General features: G+C 37.1%; 1 protein-coding gene across 3 annotated transcripts in view; it reads left to right on the top strand.

The window, feature by feature from the left end:
• Positions 1-13442, top strand: part of DDX4 (DEAD-box helicase 4) — an 87943-nt gene extending 74501 nt beyond the window's left edge. For all 3 annotated transcript variants that reach the window (XM_055332172.1, XM_055332173.1, XM_055332171.1), the window contains 4 exons: positions 11291-11390; positions 12144-12414; positions 12570-12680; positions 13365-13442. In XM_055332172.1, coding sequence (XP_055188147.1) covers positions 11291-11390; positions 12144-12414; positions 12570-12680; positions 13365-13442 — 560 coding nt within the window. The remainder of the gene's footprint in view (positions 1-11290; positions 11391-12143; positions 12415-12569; positions 12681-13364) is intronic.
• The last annotated feature ends 4420 nt before the right edge of the window (positions 13443-17862 follow it).

Below are 17862 nucleotides of genomic sequence, written 5' to 3'. Positions count from 1 at the left end.
CACAGACTAAGTAAGTGTACTTACATGCTATACATTCCTTCTCCCCTCTTTCATTTTAGTAATTGTTTCAATTTTTTAAAAAAATATTTTATTTATTTATTCATGAGAGACAGAGACAGAGAGAGAGAGGGAGGCAGAGACACAGGCAGAGGGAGAAGCAGGCTCCATGCAGGGAGCCTGACATGGGACTCAATACAGGGTCTCCAGGATCACACCCCAGGCTGATGGCAGCGCTAAACCACTGGGCCACCAGAGCTGCCCGTAATTGTTTCAATTTGGATGTTGCTGTTGGGATGGAAGAATAAGGGAAGGCCGGAAACTATATAATTTCTGACAATGAGGGGGAAAATGAGGAAGTTGATTTAGAAAGCACTTTTAAAGGCTTCTAGCCTTTAGGTTTTGCTGAGCCTTTTTTTTTTTCTTTAAAGCCAAACATCTTGAGTTTGAGGAATATTACTGGTTTGCTTCATCTCATGTTTCGTAATATACCCAACAGGGCATATAAAATTAAAATGATAACTTCTATTGGCTACGTACTGTTCTGATCATTTTACATGTGCTAACTCATTTAATTCTCAAAACAGCCTTCTGAGGTAGGTTTTGTTACTACATTTTAACACTGATGACACTGAAATACAGAGAGGTCAAATAACTTGCCCAGCAGTAAATTGAAATTCCATATGTGGAATGAGCAATATGTAGTTTTGCTGGAGTTAAAGCACATTTATAATATAATAACCTTAAGATTATTTTATTTGTGAATTGTGAAATAAAGATAATTTTAAGAATAATCCCAATGATAATTTTTCAGAAGTGCAGTTTTGCCTTTGAGAAACCTTTGAGGTCATTGTATGAGCATTATCGCTATATTCTGTATTATTTAAACTGTTAAATGTTTTGTAGTTTAGAGTTCATTTTTCTTATAGTTTATATATATATATTTAAAAATCTGCATAGAATTCAGTACATCCCCAAATTTTACATATTTTTTCTACTCTTTAAGTTAAATCTGCTAGCCTGTCCCCTGCACCTTTAAATTGTATAGGTATCATTATTTTATAATAGTATAACCAACTGCCTTTCTTTTTTTTTTTTTTTTATAAATTAATTTTTATTGGTGTTCAATTTACCAACATACAGAATAACACCCAGTGCTCATCCCGTCAAGTGTACCCCTCAGTGCCCGTCACCCATTCACCCCCACCCCCCACCCTCCTCCCCCTCCACCACCCCTAGTTCATTTCCCAGAGTTAGAAGTCTTTATGTTCTGTCTCCCTTTCTGATATTTCTCACACATTTCTTCTCCCTTCCCTTATATTCCCTTTCGCTATTATTCATATTCCCCAAATGATGAGAACATACACTGTTTGTCCTTCTCCGGTTACTGTGGCCAAGTTCAAAAAGGGTGTTGCCTGAGTTCTCCTCTGGGATTTTGATGGAATCTTGTCTCACATTTAGATCTTTCATCTATTTTGAGTTTATCTTTGTGTATGGTGCAAGAGAGTGGTCCAGTTTCATTCTTCTGCATGTGGATGTCCAATTTTCCCAGCACCATTTATTGAAGAGACTGTCTTTCTTCCAGTGGATCGTCTTTCCTCCTTTATCGTATATTAGTTGACCATAAAGTTCAGGGTCCACTTCTGGGTTCTCTGTTCTGTTCCATTGATCTATATGTCTGTTTTTGTGCCAGTACCACACTGTCTTGATGACCACAGCTTTGTAGTACAACCTGAAATCTGGCATTGTGATGCCCCCAGATATGGTTTTCTTTTTTAAAATTCCCCTGGCTGTTCGGGGTCTTTTCTGATTCCACACAAATCTTAAAATAATTTGTTCTAAGTCTCTGAAGAAAGTCCATGGTATTTTGATAGGGATTGCATTATACGTGTAAATTGCCCTGGGTAACATTGACATTTTCACAATATTGATTCTGCCAATCCATGAGCATGGAATATTTTTCCATCTCTTTCCTCAATTTCTTTCAGAAGTGTTCTATAGTTTTTAGGGTATATTTTGAGAACCATTTGAATGGTAAATGGTTCTCCAACCTTTTATTTTCAGGTTGTAGGTGTCCTTCTGTCTAAAATGAGTCTCTTGTAGACAGCAAATAGATGGGTCCTGCTTTTTTATCCAGTCTGAAACCCTGCGCCTTTTGATGGGGTCATTAAGCCCATTCACGTTCAGAGTTACTATTGACAGATATGAGTTTAGTGACATCATGTCATGATATCTATTTAGTCCTTGTTTTTGTGGATTGTTCCACTGAACTTCTTCTTAAAGGGGAATTTTAAGAGTCCCCTTAAAATTTCTTGCAGAGCTGGTTTGGAGGTCACATATTCTTTCAGTTCCTGCCTGTCTTGGAAGCTCTTTATCTCTCCTTCCATTTTGAATGAGAGCCTTGCTGGATAAAGTATTCTTGGTTGCATGTTCTTCTCATTTAGGACCCTGAATATATCCTGCCAGCCCTTTCTGGCCTGCCAGGTCTCTGTGGAGAGGTCTGCTGTTACCCTAATATTCCTCCCCATGAAAGTCAGGGACTTCTTGTCTCTTGCTGCTTTAAGGATCTTCTCTTTATCTTTGGAATTTGCAAGCTTCACTATTAAATGTCGAGGTGTTGAACGGTTTTTATTGATTTTAGGGGGGTATCTCTCTATTTCCTGGATCTGAATGCCTGTTTCCCTTCCCAGACTGGGAAAGTTTTCAGCTAGGATTTGTTCAAATACATATTCTGGCCCTCTGTCCCTTTCGGCGCCCTCGGGAACCCCAATTAAACGTAGGTTTTTCTTCCTCAGGCTATCATTTATTTCCCTTAATCTGTCTTCATGGTCCCTTAATTGATTGTCTCTTTTTTCCTCAGTTTCCCTCTTTGCCATTAACTTGTCTTCTATGTCACTCACTCGTTCTTCCACCTCGTTAACCCTCGTCGTTAGGACTTCTAGTTTGGATTGCATCTCATTCAATTGATTTTTAATTTCTGCCTGATTGGATCTAAATTCTGCAGTCATGAAGTCTCGTGAGTCCTTAATGCTTTTTTCTAGAGCCACCAGTAGCTGTATAATAGTGCTTCTGAATTGGCTTTCTGACATTAAAGTGTAATCCAGATTTTGTAACTCTGTGGGAGAGAGGGCTGTTTCTGATTCTTTCTTTTGAGGTGAGGTTTTCCTTCTAGTCATTTTGCTCAGTGCAGAGTGGCCAAAAACAAGTTGTATTGGAACACGGGGGAGTATCACTGGTCCGTCTAGCTGGTCTTCTGGGGGAGGGGCCTGCTGTGCTGATTTTCAGGTGTTAGCACTTGGGGGAGCTGCTCTGCCCCTGCCTGCTGCCGGGCTCAGCGGGGGTTGTTTACCCCGTGGGGCCCCAGGAGGAACAGCCTCAGTTGCTATGGCAACTCTGGAAGCCTGGATTCAGCCTCCGCAGGAACTACGGGGCTCGGGGCTCTCGGCTCTCCGTCTGCAGGGCCTGGAGGCTCCGGGGCGGGGCCGCTGATCTGCTCAGCTCAGGGCAGGAGCGTCCTCGCTGTCCTTGGCCCTCCCGGCCTCTGCCTGTCCCGGGGGAGGCCGGATCCTGGGCTGTGTCCCGGCGCCCTGTGCTCCGGGGCCTGCGCTGTTGGATTTGCGCTCCCGCCCTGCAGCTCCCTCCCTGGAGCCGCTCCCGAGCCCCTCAGAGCTGCTCTGGTCCCGCCGTGCGCCCTGCAGCCCTTAGGGAACTCGGCGCACTCTCCTGCGCTCGCAGGTGTCTGTTAGTGTCCCCGGGAGCCCGAGGGCATCCCCGCTCTCCTGGGTCCTGCTCTAACTCCCTGCGAGCCCCTTTCCGCCCGCCCGGGAAGGTTGGTGCAGCTCCTGCTTCTCCGGGACGGGCCTCTCCTGTCCTGGGGACACTCGCCCCGGCCTCAGCCCGGCTCCTCGCGGGGCCCCTCCCCCTCGGAGGCCTTTTGTTTCTTTATTTCTTTTTCCCCGTCTTCCTACCTTGATAGAAGCGCGAACTTTTCTCACTGTAGCGTTCCAGCTGGTCTCTCTTTACATCTCAGGCCGAATTCGTAGATTTTCAGGATGGTTTGAAGGTTATCTAGGTAATTTGGTGGGGACAGGTGATTTGGGGACCCTGCTCTTCCGCCATCTTGCCCCTGCCAGCTGTTTCAAAGTTTTTACAGTTTTTCCTGATGACATATATCCTCTCATGATCACAACAATCTTAGAGATTATTCTAGATCACAAGAAAGATTGTTTCATTATGTTGGGCTTATTTGCATGGATGCAGCAAGGCTGTTAATTAACAATATAGGCCTCTTTGAGTTTGTCTTGCAAATCTAGAGCCAGACACTATTGCATAATTATTAAGATTACACCCTTAACTTCTTTATGGAAGTTTGCTTAAGAAATCTGACATTGACCTTTTAAAAGCCTCTATTATTTGCTTAGATAGGAAAGTGAGTCTGGGAAACTCTTTCAAATTATATCTGTAGTAGATAGAAATTTGAATGAACTCCTGTTTTCTAAAGGTCCCCCTGTGATATTTCATATAATTCTTGTTCCATTGCACCTGTTAGCAATATGCCTTCATGATTCTGTCTGCTTCTGAACTAGTCTAGAAATTCTGCTTGTCCAGTGATAGGATCTGAAAGTTATTAAAGTCATGTCAACATAGAACCTTCCATCCAAGACTATTCTTTTGAAATATAGGTAGTTTGAAGTGCCTGATACAGTTTTTTTTTTTTTCCTCCACAAGGCCTGGAGTCTATCCTTTGTGAAGATACAAACTGTGCTATCTAGTTTATAGCACAGCCTTTCGGAAAACACCAAAAGAAAACAAAAACCGTGTATAGTTGACAGACTTAGTGATCATGGTTAATTTATTACTGATAATTGTTAAATATGGAAGATTTGATGAGGGTTCATAATAAAAATAATGCTACTTATAAGGAAATGTGGTTGGTTGTCTGGCATGTAAAATAAAGGTAATACGTTATTTTGGAATATTTAGCATACCAAAGAAATTTTAGAAGAAATGTCTCTAATGATGATTAAGCTTGTTTTCAAAGAAGTATGTAAATGTCATATTTGATTTATAAAAATGGGTAGGCCTGATTTTTCATACCAAAAATATCCAGTAAATATTTGACACAAAAAGTGTCAAATAGAATCTGGTTATCTGTATGTTTACAAAATGCTATGATTAAGTCTGGGATATATCCCCATTTGAGAACCACTAGCCTAGAAGGTGCTAGATTCAAATTAAGAAAGAAGTAAAGTCATAACCAAATATAAATGTCTTAAGTAATAAGTGAAATGATGACTAGCAACATTATGTTGTTATATTAGACACTGTGCTTCTAGGCCTCTGGTGAATATAGAAAAACTTTACTTATTTTATAAGTGTTTTACTCAGTGTTTCTCCTGAAGGTACAAACATAATATATATATTAAGGGAATTTATACACCTCCAGGGATTTCCCATGAAGTATACATTTTGAAAGTATTACCATAAAGTACATATCTTACCTATACCTTTTAACTTAGGGAAAGCTTAATATCTCTTTGATTTGATATCTCTTACTATGCAACTTTAAAATAGTAACGCATCAGACAAGCCTAGTTATTTTTAGCCTCTCTTTTATAAGGTGAGATAACAAAACTTTGTGCTCCTCCTGAGGTTGTCTGAGAAGTCTCAAAGGTAGTTTGGGTGTATTTCTTTTTCTGAATTTATGAGTGTACTCTTAGAAATGCAAAATTTGAGTTGTCAGAGGAGAATTAAATACTTGATTAGTGTAGGATCATTGGTGCCTGAGAAACAATACTTGGTTACCAATTTAATTGAAGTGACAATAAAATATTTAAAAGTAAATATAGGGGCAGCCCGGTGGCTCAGCGGTTTAGCGCTGCCTTCAGCCCAGGGCAGGATCCTGGAGACCTGGGATCAAGTCCCATGTCTGGCTCCCTGCATGGAGCCTGCTTCTCCCTCTGTTGTGTCTCTGACTCTCTCTCTCTGTGTCTCTCATGAATAAATAAATAAAATCTTTAAAAAAAAAAGTAAATACAGAAGGCAACATGACTGTAAAGAACCGTAGCTCTTTCATAAATATGGGACCTTTGCTCTTTTTTCCTTTAAATAATCAAAAACATAATAAAGTCAGAACAGTCTCTGCTGTATAAACTTATTAGAAGGAAAAGAAAGAATAACCTTTCATATTATAAGTATTAATCATCAACAGTAAATCAAGAAGTAGTTACCTCCCAGTTGATTGAATTTTGCTAAGGTTTTAATATACTTAAAGCTCTTTTTAAAAGATTCACATAGTATAAATCAACATAAATAAAACTCATTTTCCAGATTTTGTCCTTTACTGTGCTTTTTAAAATCTTCTGGAGTAAGCTGTCAATTCAGTTTAAAACAAAATGAGCCTTCCCCAGGGCCCCTGAGACCTTCTCATGGGGTATATGAGGTAAAATAACTTTATTATTACACTAAGAATTATTTACTTTAGCATAATACATTCAAACAAATATTTAATTTTTTTCTTGGTTTTAAGTTTTAATATGGCAAATTTCAATAGTTATAACCCATATAATCGTAAGTCTTTGAGATTGTCAATAATTTTTTAAGAATTTAAAGGGGCCATAGACCAAAATTTTGAGAGCTACTCCTTTGAGGGAAAAACTACTTTTTTTTTTCCTTGAAAAAAGCGCATATAGTTTATATTTCTCTGTCAATATTACTTCTCCTGTAGGGGCACTTGGATGGCTGAGTTGATTAAGCTTCTGCCTTTGGGTCATAATCTCAGAGTTTGGGGATTGAGCCCCATGACCCACTCCTTGTTCAGTGGGGAGTCTGTCTCTGCCTCTTCCCCTGCTCATGCTCGCTCTTTCTCTTTTTCTCTTTCAAATGAATAAATAAAAATTTTAAAAAAATATTACTTCTGGTAGTCTCAACTACTCATGTTAAATATAACTTAGAATCATAGTTTTTCTTTTTCATAGAAGAAACTGGAGGCAGGACTGAACATTTGAGAGATGTTAGACACAAAACATTGTAGCTATTAGAGCCCATGAACTTTTTATACTACTTTCTGTGGCACATTTTGTTAAAACATAAAAGTGTAAAGTGTTAAATTGGCAAAAATGATCATGTTCGTTAACATTACTGAAAGATACTGCATATGAGAAATAGGCAAAAGAATGTAAACTCAAATTTAATAATTAATGTGAGAACTCTGTGTTCATTGATAATTTACTCAATATAGTCTGCTGTTTTAAGTTACCTAAAGCTAAGGACCTTGGAAATTATCTTCCAAATTATGCAAAAGGTAAATACTGTTTAATAATGAATCAGTTTATTTAAACATAGATTTACTTTTTTATACTCTTAAACGTTATAGAGAATATTAGGTTATTTTAGTTGCAAACCTATATATGCTTAGAAAAACTCAAGGTGTCTGTACTATACTTAACACTGATAAATCAGAGAAGAGATAGGGCTATCTTTTTAAACCAAAGTTATTAAATTACTCTTGAGTTTATCAAAGATTCAACTTACATGTACTTGGAATCTTAAGTGTTTCAGATTTAGTTCCTGTAGGAAGAATTTTTATCAAAACATTTAATACAGTAAAAGTTTTAGGAATTCAATTTCTTTATTTTCTGGAAATTTTAGGAATGCTTACCTCTATAAATTATTGTTATATATTATTTAACTCAACAAACCAAATTAGAATTTATTTAATAGAACTTTAAGAGACTTTTCTAAAGAGGCTCTAAGAGACTTTAGCATTTTTCCTAGTTCTGCTTTTCCCCGTTCCATTATATTCTTCACATTAATTAGATAATACTAGATCTTATTCCATCATCTGTATTTATTAACCTTATTTTCATATTTTCCACTTGTTCTGTGCTGCATTCTAGATAGTCTGGGTAGTTCTTCAGATTTACCTTCACTTTTACAGAAACAGATACTTGTATAATGTGTGTATAGTTCTTTGCCATTTTGCTTCATGGTTGGTAGACTTATGTCATTAGCACCAACATCAAGATACAGAACTACTACATCACCACACGGATACTCCTTGTGCTGTTTTTGTAGTCAGACCTGCCATTCCTACCCTTACTCCCATTTCTATCCCCTCAAAACAACTAATCTCTTTTCCATTTTTGTAATATTATAATTTCAAAGATGCTATATAAATGGGAGTCATACATTTGTGACCTTTGAAATAGGCTTTTCCCTTTCATTATAATGCCCTTAAGTTCATCCAGGTTTTTGTGTGTATCAAAAGTAGATTTCTTTGTATTGCTGAGAAGTATTCCATGGCATGGATGTACTTGTATTTTTTTTTTTTTTAGCCACTCTGCCAATTTTTTGCCTTTTAATTGTTAAATTTATACCATTTACATTCAGTGCACACTTATTAGAGGTTAGGACTTAACCATTTCATTTTTATTTTCTTTTTGTTCCTTCTGTTTTTCTTTTTTTCCCCCTTTTTCTGTCTTGAACATTTTTTAGAATTCAGTTTTGATTTTCCTTTGTTTTTTTTTTTTTTAGTTTTGGAGTATATCTTGGCATAGCTTTGTTAGTGATTGAGGCATTGCATTACACATTCATAATTTATAACAGTGTGTCAGTACTGATGTCAGTATCTTACTAGTTTGAAATGTAGAAACTTTACCTCCTTTTATGGCTTTTCATATTCTCCCATGTATTTTATTCATGGGATAAAGTGAATATTCATCATGAGAAGTGTACCCTTTAATCCCCATTACCTGTTTAATCTGTCCTCCCACCTATCTCCCCTCTGGTAACCATCAGTTTGTTCTTTATAGTTCAGAGTCTTTCTTGATTTGTGTCTCTCTCTTTTTCCTTTGTTTTGTTTCTTAAATTCCACATATGAGTGAGATCCCATGGTATTTATCTTTCTCTGACTGATTTTGCTTAGCTTTATAGTTACTAGCTCCATCCATGTTGTTGCAAATGGCAAGATTTCATTCTTTTTTTATAGCTAAATATTCCATGATGTGTGTGTGTGTACACACATACACACGCGCACACACACACCCCACATCATCTTTATCCATTCGTCAATTGATGGACACTTGGGCTACTTCCAGAATTTGGTTATTGTAAATAATGCTTCAGTAAGCATACGGGTGCATGTATCCTTTTCAATGACCGTTTTTGTATTTTTTGGGTGAATACTCGGTAGTGCAACTTTTGGATTGTAGGGTGGTCCTATTGTTAATTTTTTGAGAAACCCTCATACTATTTTCTACAGTGGCTACACCAGTTTGCATTCCCACCAACAATGTAAGAAGGTTCCTTTTTCTCCACATCCTTGCCAAGACTTGTTGATTGTTTTATTTTAGCCATTCTGACAGGGGTGAGGCTTTTTAAAGAGGCTTTAAGAGACTTTATAATTTAATTTGTTAATATTATCCATAAGGTATTAACATAATGATTACACATGATAAAAAAGCCCTTTCTAAGTTACACATGCATAAAGAGCTTATAGCTTCAGTCCTACCACTTCAGCCACAGTTCAAGAATTCACACAAATATGGGATTCCTGAGTTACTCAGCTCAGCGCGTGGGCATCTGCCTTTGGCTCAGGGCATAATCCTGGAGTCCCAGGATTGAGTCCCACATTGGGCTACCTGCATGGAGCCTGCTTCTCCCTCTGCCTATGTCTCTGCCTCTCTCTCTCTCTCTCTCTGTATCTTTCATGAATAAATAAATAAAATCTTTAAAAAAAAAAGAATTCACACAAATACAAAAAATTACAATCTAGCAGAATTCTTTTTAGATTTTTATTGATTTTATTTAGATCACAGTGGGCTAATAGAGACTAACAAAATGTATTCTTTATCACTTTTCACCCAACAGAATAGAGAATTAAAATTCATCAATTTATAGAGATCACTGAATGATCTAATCATAAAGCAAAATTTGCAGTTATTGCTGACACCAATGATAGTATGGCTTATTGTCTGAACTAGAACAAATACAAAATCAATAGGAAAAATTTTAGAGCAAGAGAGACAAAGTTAAATTTTTATTGCCACTTGGGGTTCATATTGAGAACCAGAAAAAGAGAACAGGGCTTAAGCTGCTCAAGAGTGTTATGTACTTTGTACTTGGCTCTTTTTGTTTTTGTTTTCTATTTAGCACATCAAGAACATCTGTACCTCAGAACCTTTATATTTTTCCTTCCCTATGCCTTGTAATGTGCTTCCCCAGTTATCTCAGGAGTTTGTTATTTTATTCTTATTTATACTCAGATATCATCTATAAGGGTATATCTGAAGTAACTCTCTTGAGACTCTTTATCCTTGTGGGTTTTTTTTTTCCTTTTTAGGACTTAATGTGTAACATTAGTTTATTATTTGGTTCTTCACAATGAGAGCCAGGGCTTTATTTTATTGCAGTATTTCCAACACCTGGAATATAGTGATTGACATCTCTTACGCACTATATATTTGTTGAATAAATGAAGCCAACTTATAGGGAGATGGGGGAGAGGGATTATGAACAGTAATACAATCTTCTTTCCATTTCTGTAAATTATCCTCTTTCCTCTCTAACATAGGGAAATGTGTGAAATAATCTCTGTGGCCTAATAATTTTCTTAATATATGATACTTTGAATTAAGAGAGAATGTTGGAACATAGAATATTGTAGAATATGTCAACCCTAGGTTGGATGCCTTATGAATACCTAGGGCAATCAAGGCAAAATGAATGATTTGATTATCTTGGGAGTTAAGGAGCAAAGGCATTTATTGAACTAGAGAGGGAAATTAAGGTCTTGAGATGAATTTGTAACTGTTTAGAGTTGGCAGATAGATACCATTTATGTTGCCCTAAGTCTCTACCATGGTGTTGGCCTGGGAGGGCAATAGGCAAGCTAATTTTCTTTTTTGCCTCTAAAGTAGGAGAATAGTCCTTGATTCTTTAACTTTGACATTCATTCATTCAGGAAATATTTAACTTTCGGGGCACCTGGGCGGCTCAGTGGTTGAGTGTCTGCCTTTGACTCAGGTCATGATCCCAGGATCCTGGGATCAAATTCTGCATCTGGCTCCCCGCAGGAAGTTTGCTTCTGCCTTTGCTATGTCTCTGCCTCTCTCTGTGTGTCTCTCAGGAATAAATAAATAAATAAAATCTTAAAAAAAAAAAAAAGAAAGAAATCCTGGTCTTGGGAATACAGTGGTCAATGAGATCATTTCCTATTAACACCTCCCTGCCTTCTTTTCTTTTCCCTAATTTTGTAGTTTGAATGTTAATCATTGTTATCATTGTTTTGTAGGTGATGAAAGAACTATGGTTTTTGTTGAGACTAAGAAAAAAGCAGATTTTATTGCTACTTTTCTTTGTCAAGAAAAAATATCAACAACAAGTATTCATGGGTGAGTAGATTAATAGGATTTCACAGTAGGGAGGACACTTGCATTTCTCATTTGTTAAGAAATACCAGTGTATATAACTAACATCACATAATCCTAGGATTAGGATTCAGAGTTCTCAAGATCCAAACTGTTATTTTTTGTTTTGAGTTTTTACAAGAGTTAGGTGTTAGGAGTAGGTGAGTTAAAGGTCTGTGTTAGACTCCTCATTATGAGGACTGGTAACTACTCAGAGTTCGCTTAAGGCTCTCTGATCCTTTGATCTAAGTTGTTCTGAATCCAGTCTTTCTCTTGCTTGACAATTTTTTTTATTGAGTTGCATGAAAATGTCATATTAATACAACTTTATTGGTGCTTTACTGGTAGATCTAAAATATTAATCTGAGATTATATGTTAAAAATTTTTGAGGAGATATTCTAATCAAATAGTTATATATTATTTGTCAGGACGAGAAAGAGATTATTAATAGATTTGATGTTTATCATACTGAAGTCTGTGTTTTAGCTCTATGTACTACCTGTTACCTTACTTCCATATGCAAATAGGGATAACTGTTCCACCCTCAAAGTATTGTAAGAATGAAATGATGGCTTGAAAAGAATTAGTATAACTAGTATGTAAGAAATAGATAGTAATGTTAAATGCTGTTATTTTTTACTAAACTATTAAAAATAAATATATATGTTGAACTTCAGTGGTTCACTGTAATAATTTTCTTAAGAGCTGTCCTAACACATGCTTGCTTTTATTTCTAGTGACCGAGAACAGAGAGAGAGAGAGCAAGCTCTTGGAGATTTTCGTTGTGGGAAGTGTCCAGTTCTTGTTGCTACTTCAGTAGCTGCCAGGGGGCTAGATATTGAAAATGTTCAACACGTTATCAATTTTGATCTTCCTTCTACTATTGATGAATATGTTCATCGAATTGGACGTACTGGTCGTTGTGGAAATACTGGCAGAGCTATTTCCTTTTTTGATCCTGAATCAGATAACCATTTGGCACAACCTTTAGTGAAAGTACTGTCAGATGTAAGTTTTAAACGTTTAAAACCAAATGGATAGTATTCTGACCTTATCGTTGAAAGTAGATAATAAATATATTTATGTATATTCAGGATAAGTAAACTGTTCCAATCTTTGAGACTTGCTGCATGTTGTATATGAAGTTAATTTCTTTTTTAAAGGCTCAACAGGATGTTCCTGCATGGTTGGAAGAAATTGCCTTTAGTACATATGTTCCTGGCTTCAGTGGTAGTTCAAGAGGAAATGTATTTGCATCAGTTGATACTAGAAAGGTTAGTTGAGGGGAAAAATTCCAAACTTGGCTTCCAGTTTACTCTTGGTGAATGTGAGTTACTCTTGATTAATAATGTAAAATAACTAACATTCAATAATTATCTAAACCATTTTTTCACATCTAGGAGATTAATATTTCTTAAAATTTTATGTATGTATATATTTTTGGTTGTAAAAGTGAGCAGTTAACAGTATTTATGCTCAAACACCCTTTCCCAAACTTGCTGGCATTTAACATTCTAATTTGGATTCTTTTAAGCCTTCTATTAAGAATTCTTTGTTTTCAGAATTCTGATGGTATTATTAAGACAAAAATACTAGAGATGAGTGTCTTTTTTGATGTGTCATTTTATAGGCAGCACCACTTTTATTCAGAAACATTGAGTCTACTAATCATTAAATATTATGCTTATTTATGAAATACAGAACTTTCAGTTCCATTTGCCAAAACTACTGGTGTAAGAAAGCTTTTTCTTGAAATATTTTGTGCAATTTAGACTTCAGGTTGATATGGGCCTTTTTTCCCCAATGGATTAAATTTAGTGAGAATCAAGTTTTTTTATTATCTATTTGGGGAAAACATGGTGGGAAGCTTGAGTCCCTTCTCTGAGTCTGGGCAATGTAACTTTAGAGATAACATAAAATTAAATGTGTCTTTCTTTTTTCTTTTTAAGAATTACCAGGGCAGGAGCACTTTGAACACAGCAGGGTTTTCTTCTTCACAAGCTCCCAATCCAGTAGACGATGAGTCATGGGATTAAAGCTAAAACATCCTTCAAGTCTGTGGTATAGTTTTGATGCAGAGAAGAAAATAGTTTTGATTTTTGAGTTTTTAACAAGTGTGAAACTTGACACTCTCGTATCTTCTGTTCTTCTGTTCTCCCACCCTTAAAAAAATTCTTACTAGTTATGTGAAATGCTAAAAATTACAACATTGCAGTTACTGATACACATGGTGTTAACTGGAAAGATTAAAGCATTCTAAATGTCTTGCTTATTTCTAGTGCATTCTTCAGGGGTTTTAGACATGTTTCATGTCTAAGTGCTTAATCTTAGTGTGGTGTTTGTTTGACCCTATAACAAGCAGTAAGATTTATGACAAACTTCTTTAGAAATAATTGAGTCTCATTTTTTACTTAAAAGGAGCCTTTAAAGCAATAGTATGTCACTGAAACAAGGTAACATTTTCAGGTAGCAGACGGTGAAAGACATAAGCCTCTTAAGGTGACTTTTATTTTAGATCATTAGATATATAATGCAAATGGAAATGCAATGTGAGCTCTGTACTCAACAACATAACAAATGTTTGTTTTTATTCTATACAGACTTTACTTGAAAATAAAGGATGAAACACGTTTCCCCCCTTAGTTTTCCAACAGTACTTTTAATTTTTCTTTATTGGCATATCATAGATCTGTATTTCGAAATTTTGAGACTTGTAAAACCAATGAAGTGAACAACGTCTTACGTAAATATGTATAGTATACATTACTACACAGATGTAATGGTGAAAATCATTCTTTGAACTCAAACTATATCAACAAAATACAATGCTGTTCACTCTTGCCATAATTAATTTTCTGGTATTTTAAGATTAGTGAAGGAAAGAATCCTTTTTTCATTTACTAGTGTATATCTTACATTCTCGACATACTAAGGTTAAGTAGTTCTTAATAAATCATTAATGAACCGAGGTACGCGTGGGTGGCTCAGCAGTTGAGCATTTGCCTTTGGTTCAGGGCGTGATACTGGAATCCTGGGATTAAGTCCCACATTGGGCTCCCTGCATGGAGCCTGCTTCTCCCTTTGCCTATGTCTCTGCCTCTCTCTCTCTATGTCTCTCATGAATAAATAAATAAAATCTTTTTAAAAATTAACCAAAACATTAAGACATGAAACAAGTGAGATATAAATATTAGGGAGACAAAAGATGATCAATTATCAATGTTTGTTATTGTTAATTAAAAACAATCCAAAACAACATGTCCCCAAAATATATCTTGTTACATGAATTTGGTTAATAAAGGAGGCATCACATATGAAAAGAGAGGATCATTCAACAGATGTTAGGACTAATTAGATGCCTGCCCCAGCCATATTCAAAATCTGTTCCACCTGTATTATTAAACTACAAAAAACATGAAACCTTTGAATTGGGATTGAGAGTTGATTTTAATCTCAAGGGTCAGAAGTCACGAAGGAAAAAACAAATTCAGGCCCAAAAAGGGAATTTATTACAAGGAAAAATATTACTGTGACTATAATGGATTATCCATGTGTAGTTTTTTATATGTGGGTATATAGGAATACCAGTAGAAGAAAGAACACACAAAGAACAGACAACTTCAAAGGGAAGTTCAAGTAATGAAAACACGGGAAATATTTAACTTGTATTTTGTAATCTCAATTCTGGGAAAGGTTAAATGAAGAAAGTGTTTGGGTCGTTACTTGCAGGACCCGTGTGTCTTAATTTTCTCCTCCACTTTGTTTTGTTTATAAAGAATATTTACAGCCCATTTGTCTCCCTCCCCTTTCCCCATTTCTTAAAGAGCTTTTTGGTCATAGCTGCCTAATTACTTATAAAAATTTTTTGAATTTGCATGATATGTCAAATTACCGTAATAGCATTACTGAATCAAATATAAAAAAGGAAAGAACATTGTACCAAATATCATTGTCATTACAAACCAACTGTAAATGTTCCTATGTTCACTTACGTTCTGCATTTCTAGGTACATGTGAATGATTTCTTTAAAAAATACTAAAGTAACAGATATAGGTACGATTAGAAAATAAAATGCCACAGAAGAGTTTATAATAGGAAGTAGTAGTCTGTGTCTCCCTTTCCTAATTGCTCATCCACATCCCACATTCAACAGCCTTTCACCATTTCTGGTAGTTGATATTGTATGTTTTATTTTTGTCTCACCAAATTTAGATTTCTCTCGGCTTTCTATATAATAGGTAAAGATTTAACTTATTCTCACTTCCTTGATAACTTTATTAAAGTTAGAAGTATACTTTATGAGATGATGATAAAAGCACCCTTTCTCCTCTCTTTTACGACTTTTACACTACATCATCTGTAAACTGTACATTTATATTTCCAGAGCTAAAAATGTGCATTCTATTCTATAACCATAAAGTCTCTCTTCTTTTATTTATATGTTGATTCTAAAATTGGAAATCAGTAGAAAGGGTTTACATTACATAAATATTGTTTGCTGAATGGACCAATTAACAGCCTGATTTCCTTTCTTCTACTCACTTATCCAATTTTGTGATCTGTGTTTCCAGAGAATTATAAATGTCAGGGTCAAATGAAAATTGATCATAACCATTCCACATACTAATTTGCTTTAAACTTGCATCATACTCTTTTTGAGTAATTTGTTTACCCTGTAGTTTGTATTTTTTTTCTAGGAGAATAAACACGCTCTTTTTACCTTATTATTACCTTTGCAGGTTCAGTGTTACTGTATTGATCCCAAAAGATCTTGATGTTTTTAAATTTTATGAGTGGACTTTTTAAGTCTGGCTAGTATTTGGTATGTTCAGCAGACCATTCTTTTCTGGTCCTGGAAGTGATTGTATTGTTTGTTTCATAATTTCCCTAAGTTTTCTTCACTCTCTTTATATCTCATATCTTTCATCTTTTTGCTTGTTGAGTTCTGGTAGAATTTTTACTACTTTTTAATCCTCTGATTTTTTAAAAGCAATTATTATTTCCAAGGGCTATCTTCTGTTATTTGAAATGTGAATTTTTTGCTTCGCTTAGGACTTTAAGAATATTTTTTTAATGTTAAGTATTTGTTTTTCCGCTGCTTAGCTTCAGAATCAGAAGTCTTTATCAATTTATAAGTTATAGGTCTCTTGAATGCTAGCCTCATTCAGATTCAGCAATCTGAATTTACATGGAAGCCCTTATTGTCTAAGTGCTCTTTTGTCTCTCTAACTCTACATCAAAGCTTTCTCTCAAGGCATAGGGTTGAGATGTGAATAATGAAGCTTAGTTTCTCTTTCCTAGAGGCTTCTGCATTTTTTAATGAGCCAAAAGCTCTGGACTAAGCCAAAGTAGGAAGCTCAAAATGTGGAATATCAAGCATCCTGGGAAGGTTTGGGAATAATGGTGATGTAATATCAAATAAAGGTGAGGAGAGGTCCTGATTCTACTTAGGGTAGATTTACCTAGGTACATCCCATCTGTTCCTAAGTTCTGGGAGTAGAGGAGTTACGGTTTTTCTGATTTTTTTCAGCATTGATAACATTTCTATGTAGAAATGCAGCAGCACTGGTCAGAAGTTTGCCCCTCCCACCCTACCCTTGACTTTACACTTAACCCAGTTTGCATTGTTTTATTGATCCTCTGATTTGGGAGAAGGCAGCTTTTCATTTTGTTTGGTTTGTATGCTCGTCATAGATTTATTAAATGTGTTGAAAACAGGGCACCTCTCTAGTCTTTGATTGCTGAGCCCCTTTCTTCAGTCGCTTAGCAGCGTGTGGCTGCTATGTGTGTGGTTGGCCGACGCTGCTCCTGCTCACTGACGGCTCGGTTCCTCCACCGTGCCCCACGCCGAACTGCGTGCTTAGAAAAAAAAAAAAAATTAGTAAACATGAGTCCGTGTGGAATCTCACTGTGTCCGAGGCCGCGGCAGGGAGGGCGGGCGCGCTCTCAGATCCGGCCGGGAGAGAGCTGAGCCTGGGCAGTGCGGCGCGGCGGCGGCGGCGGTGGCCGCGGGGAAGCAGATGCCGCCGGCGTCCGGCCTCTGGGGCTGCTCCCGGACTGCCCCCACCGCGGTCCCTCCGCTGCCCCGGACCTGGCGGAGCTCACCCTGCCGCGAGGCCGGGAAGCCAGCCCGCAGGCGCTGGGGCGGAGCGGGAGGTGGGCCCGGGGGATCCCGGGGTCAGCGTGCCCGACCACGGGAATGACGGAGCCCACGTTTGCCCTCGGTCCCAGGGGTCTTGTCAGCCGCTCTGAAGCCCACTCGGGCCCACCGCGGGGGCTCGGAACCGCACACTGACTCCCACCTGGGCAGAGGCGCGCGCCCCTAGCCCGGCCCGGGGAGCTGGGACCCGTGGACGTTGGCAGTCCGAGAGAGCAAACGGACGTCCTCTAGTTTGGGGACAGGTGGGTCAGGTAAATTCCTTAATCTTTTAAGTGATTCTTTAATTGTTTTGCTG

Source organism: Nyctereutes procyonoides, unplaced genomic scaffold (assembly GCF_905146905.1).
Source record: "Nyctereutes procyonoides isolate TBG_1078 unplaced genomic scaffold, NYPRO_anot_genome, whole genome shotgun sequence".
Taxonomy (NCBI): domain Eukaryota; kingdom Metazoa; phylum Chordata; class Mammalia; order Carnivora; family Canidae; genus Nyctereutes; species Nyctereutes procyonoides.
Note: the sequence above shows the minus strand (reverse complement) of the source record. Positions and strands in the feature narration are given on the sequence as shown.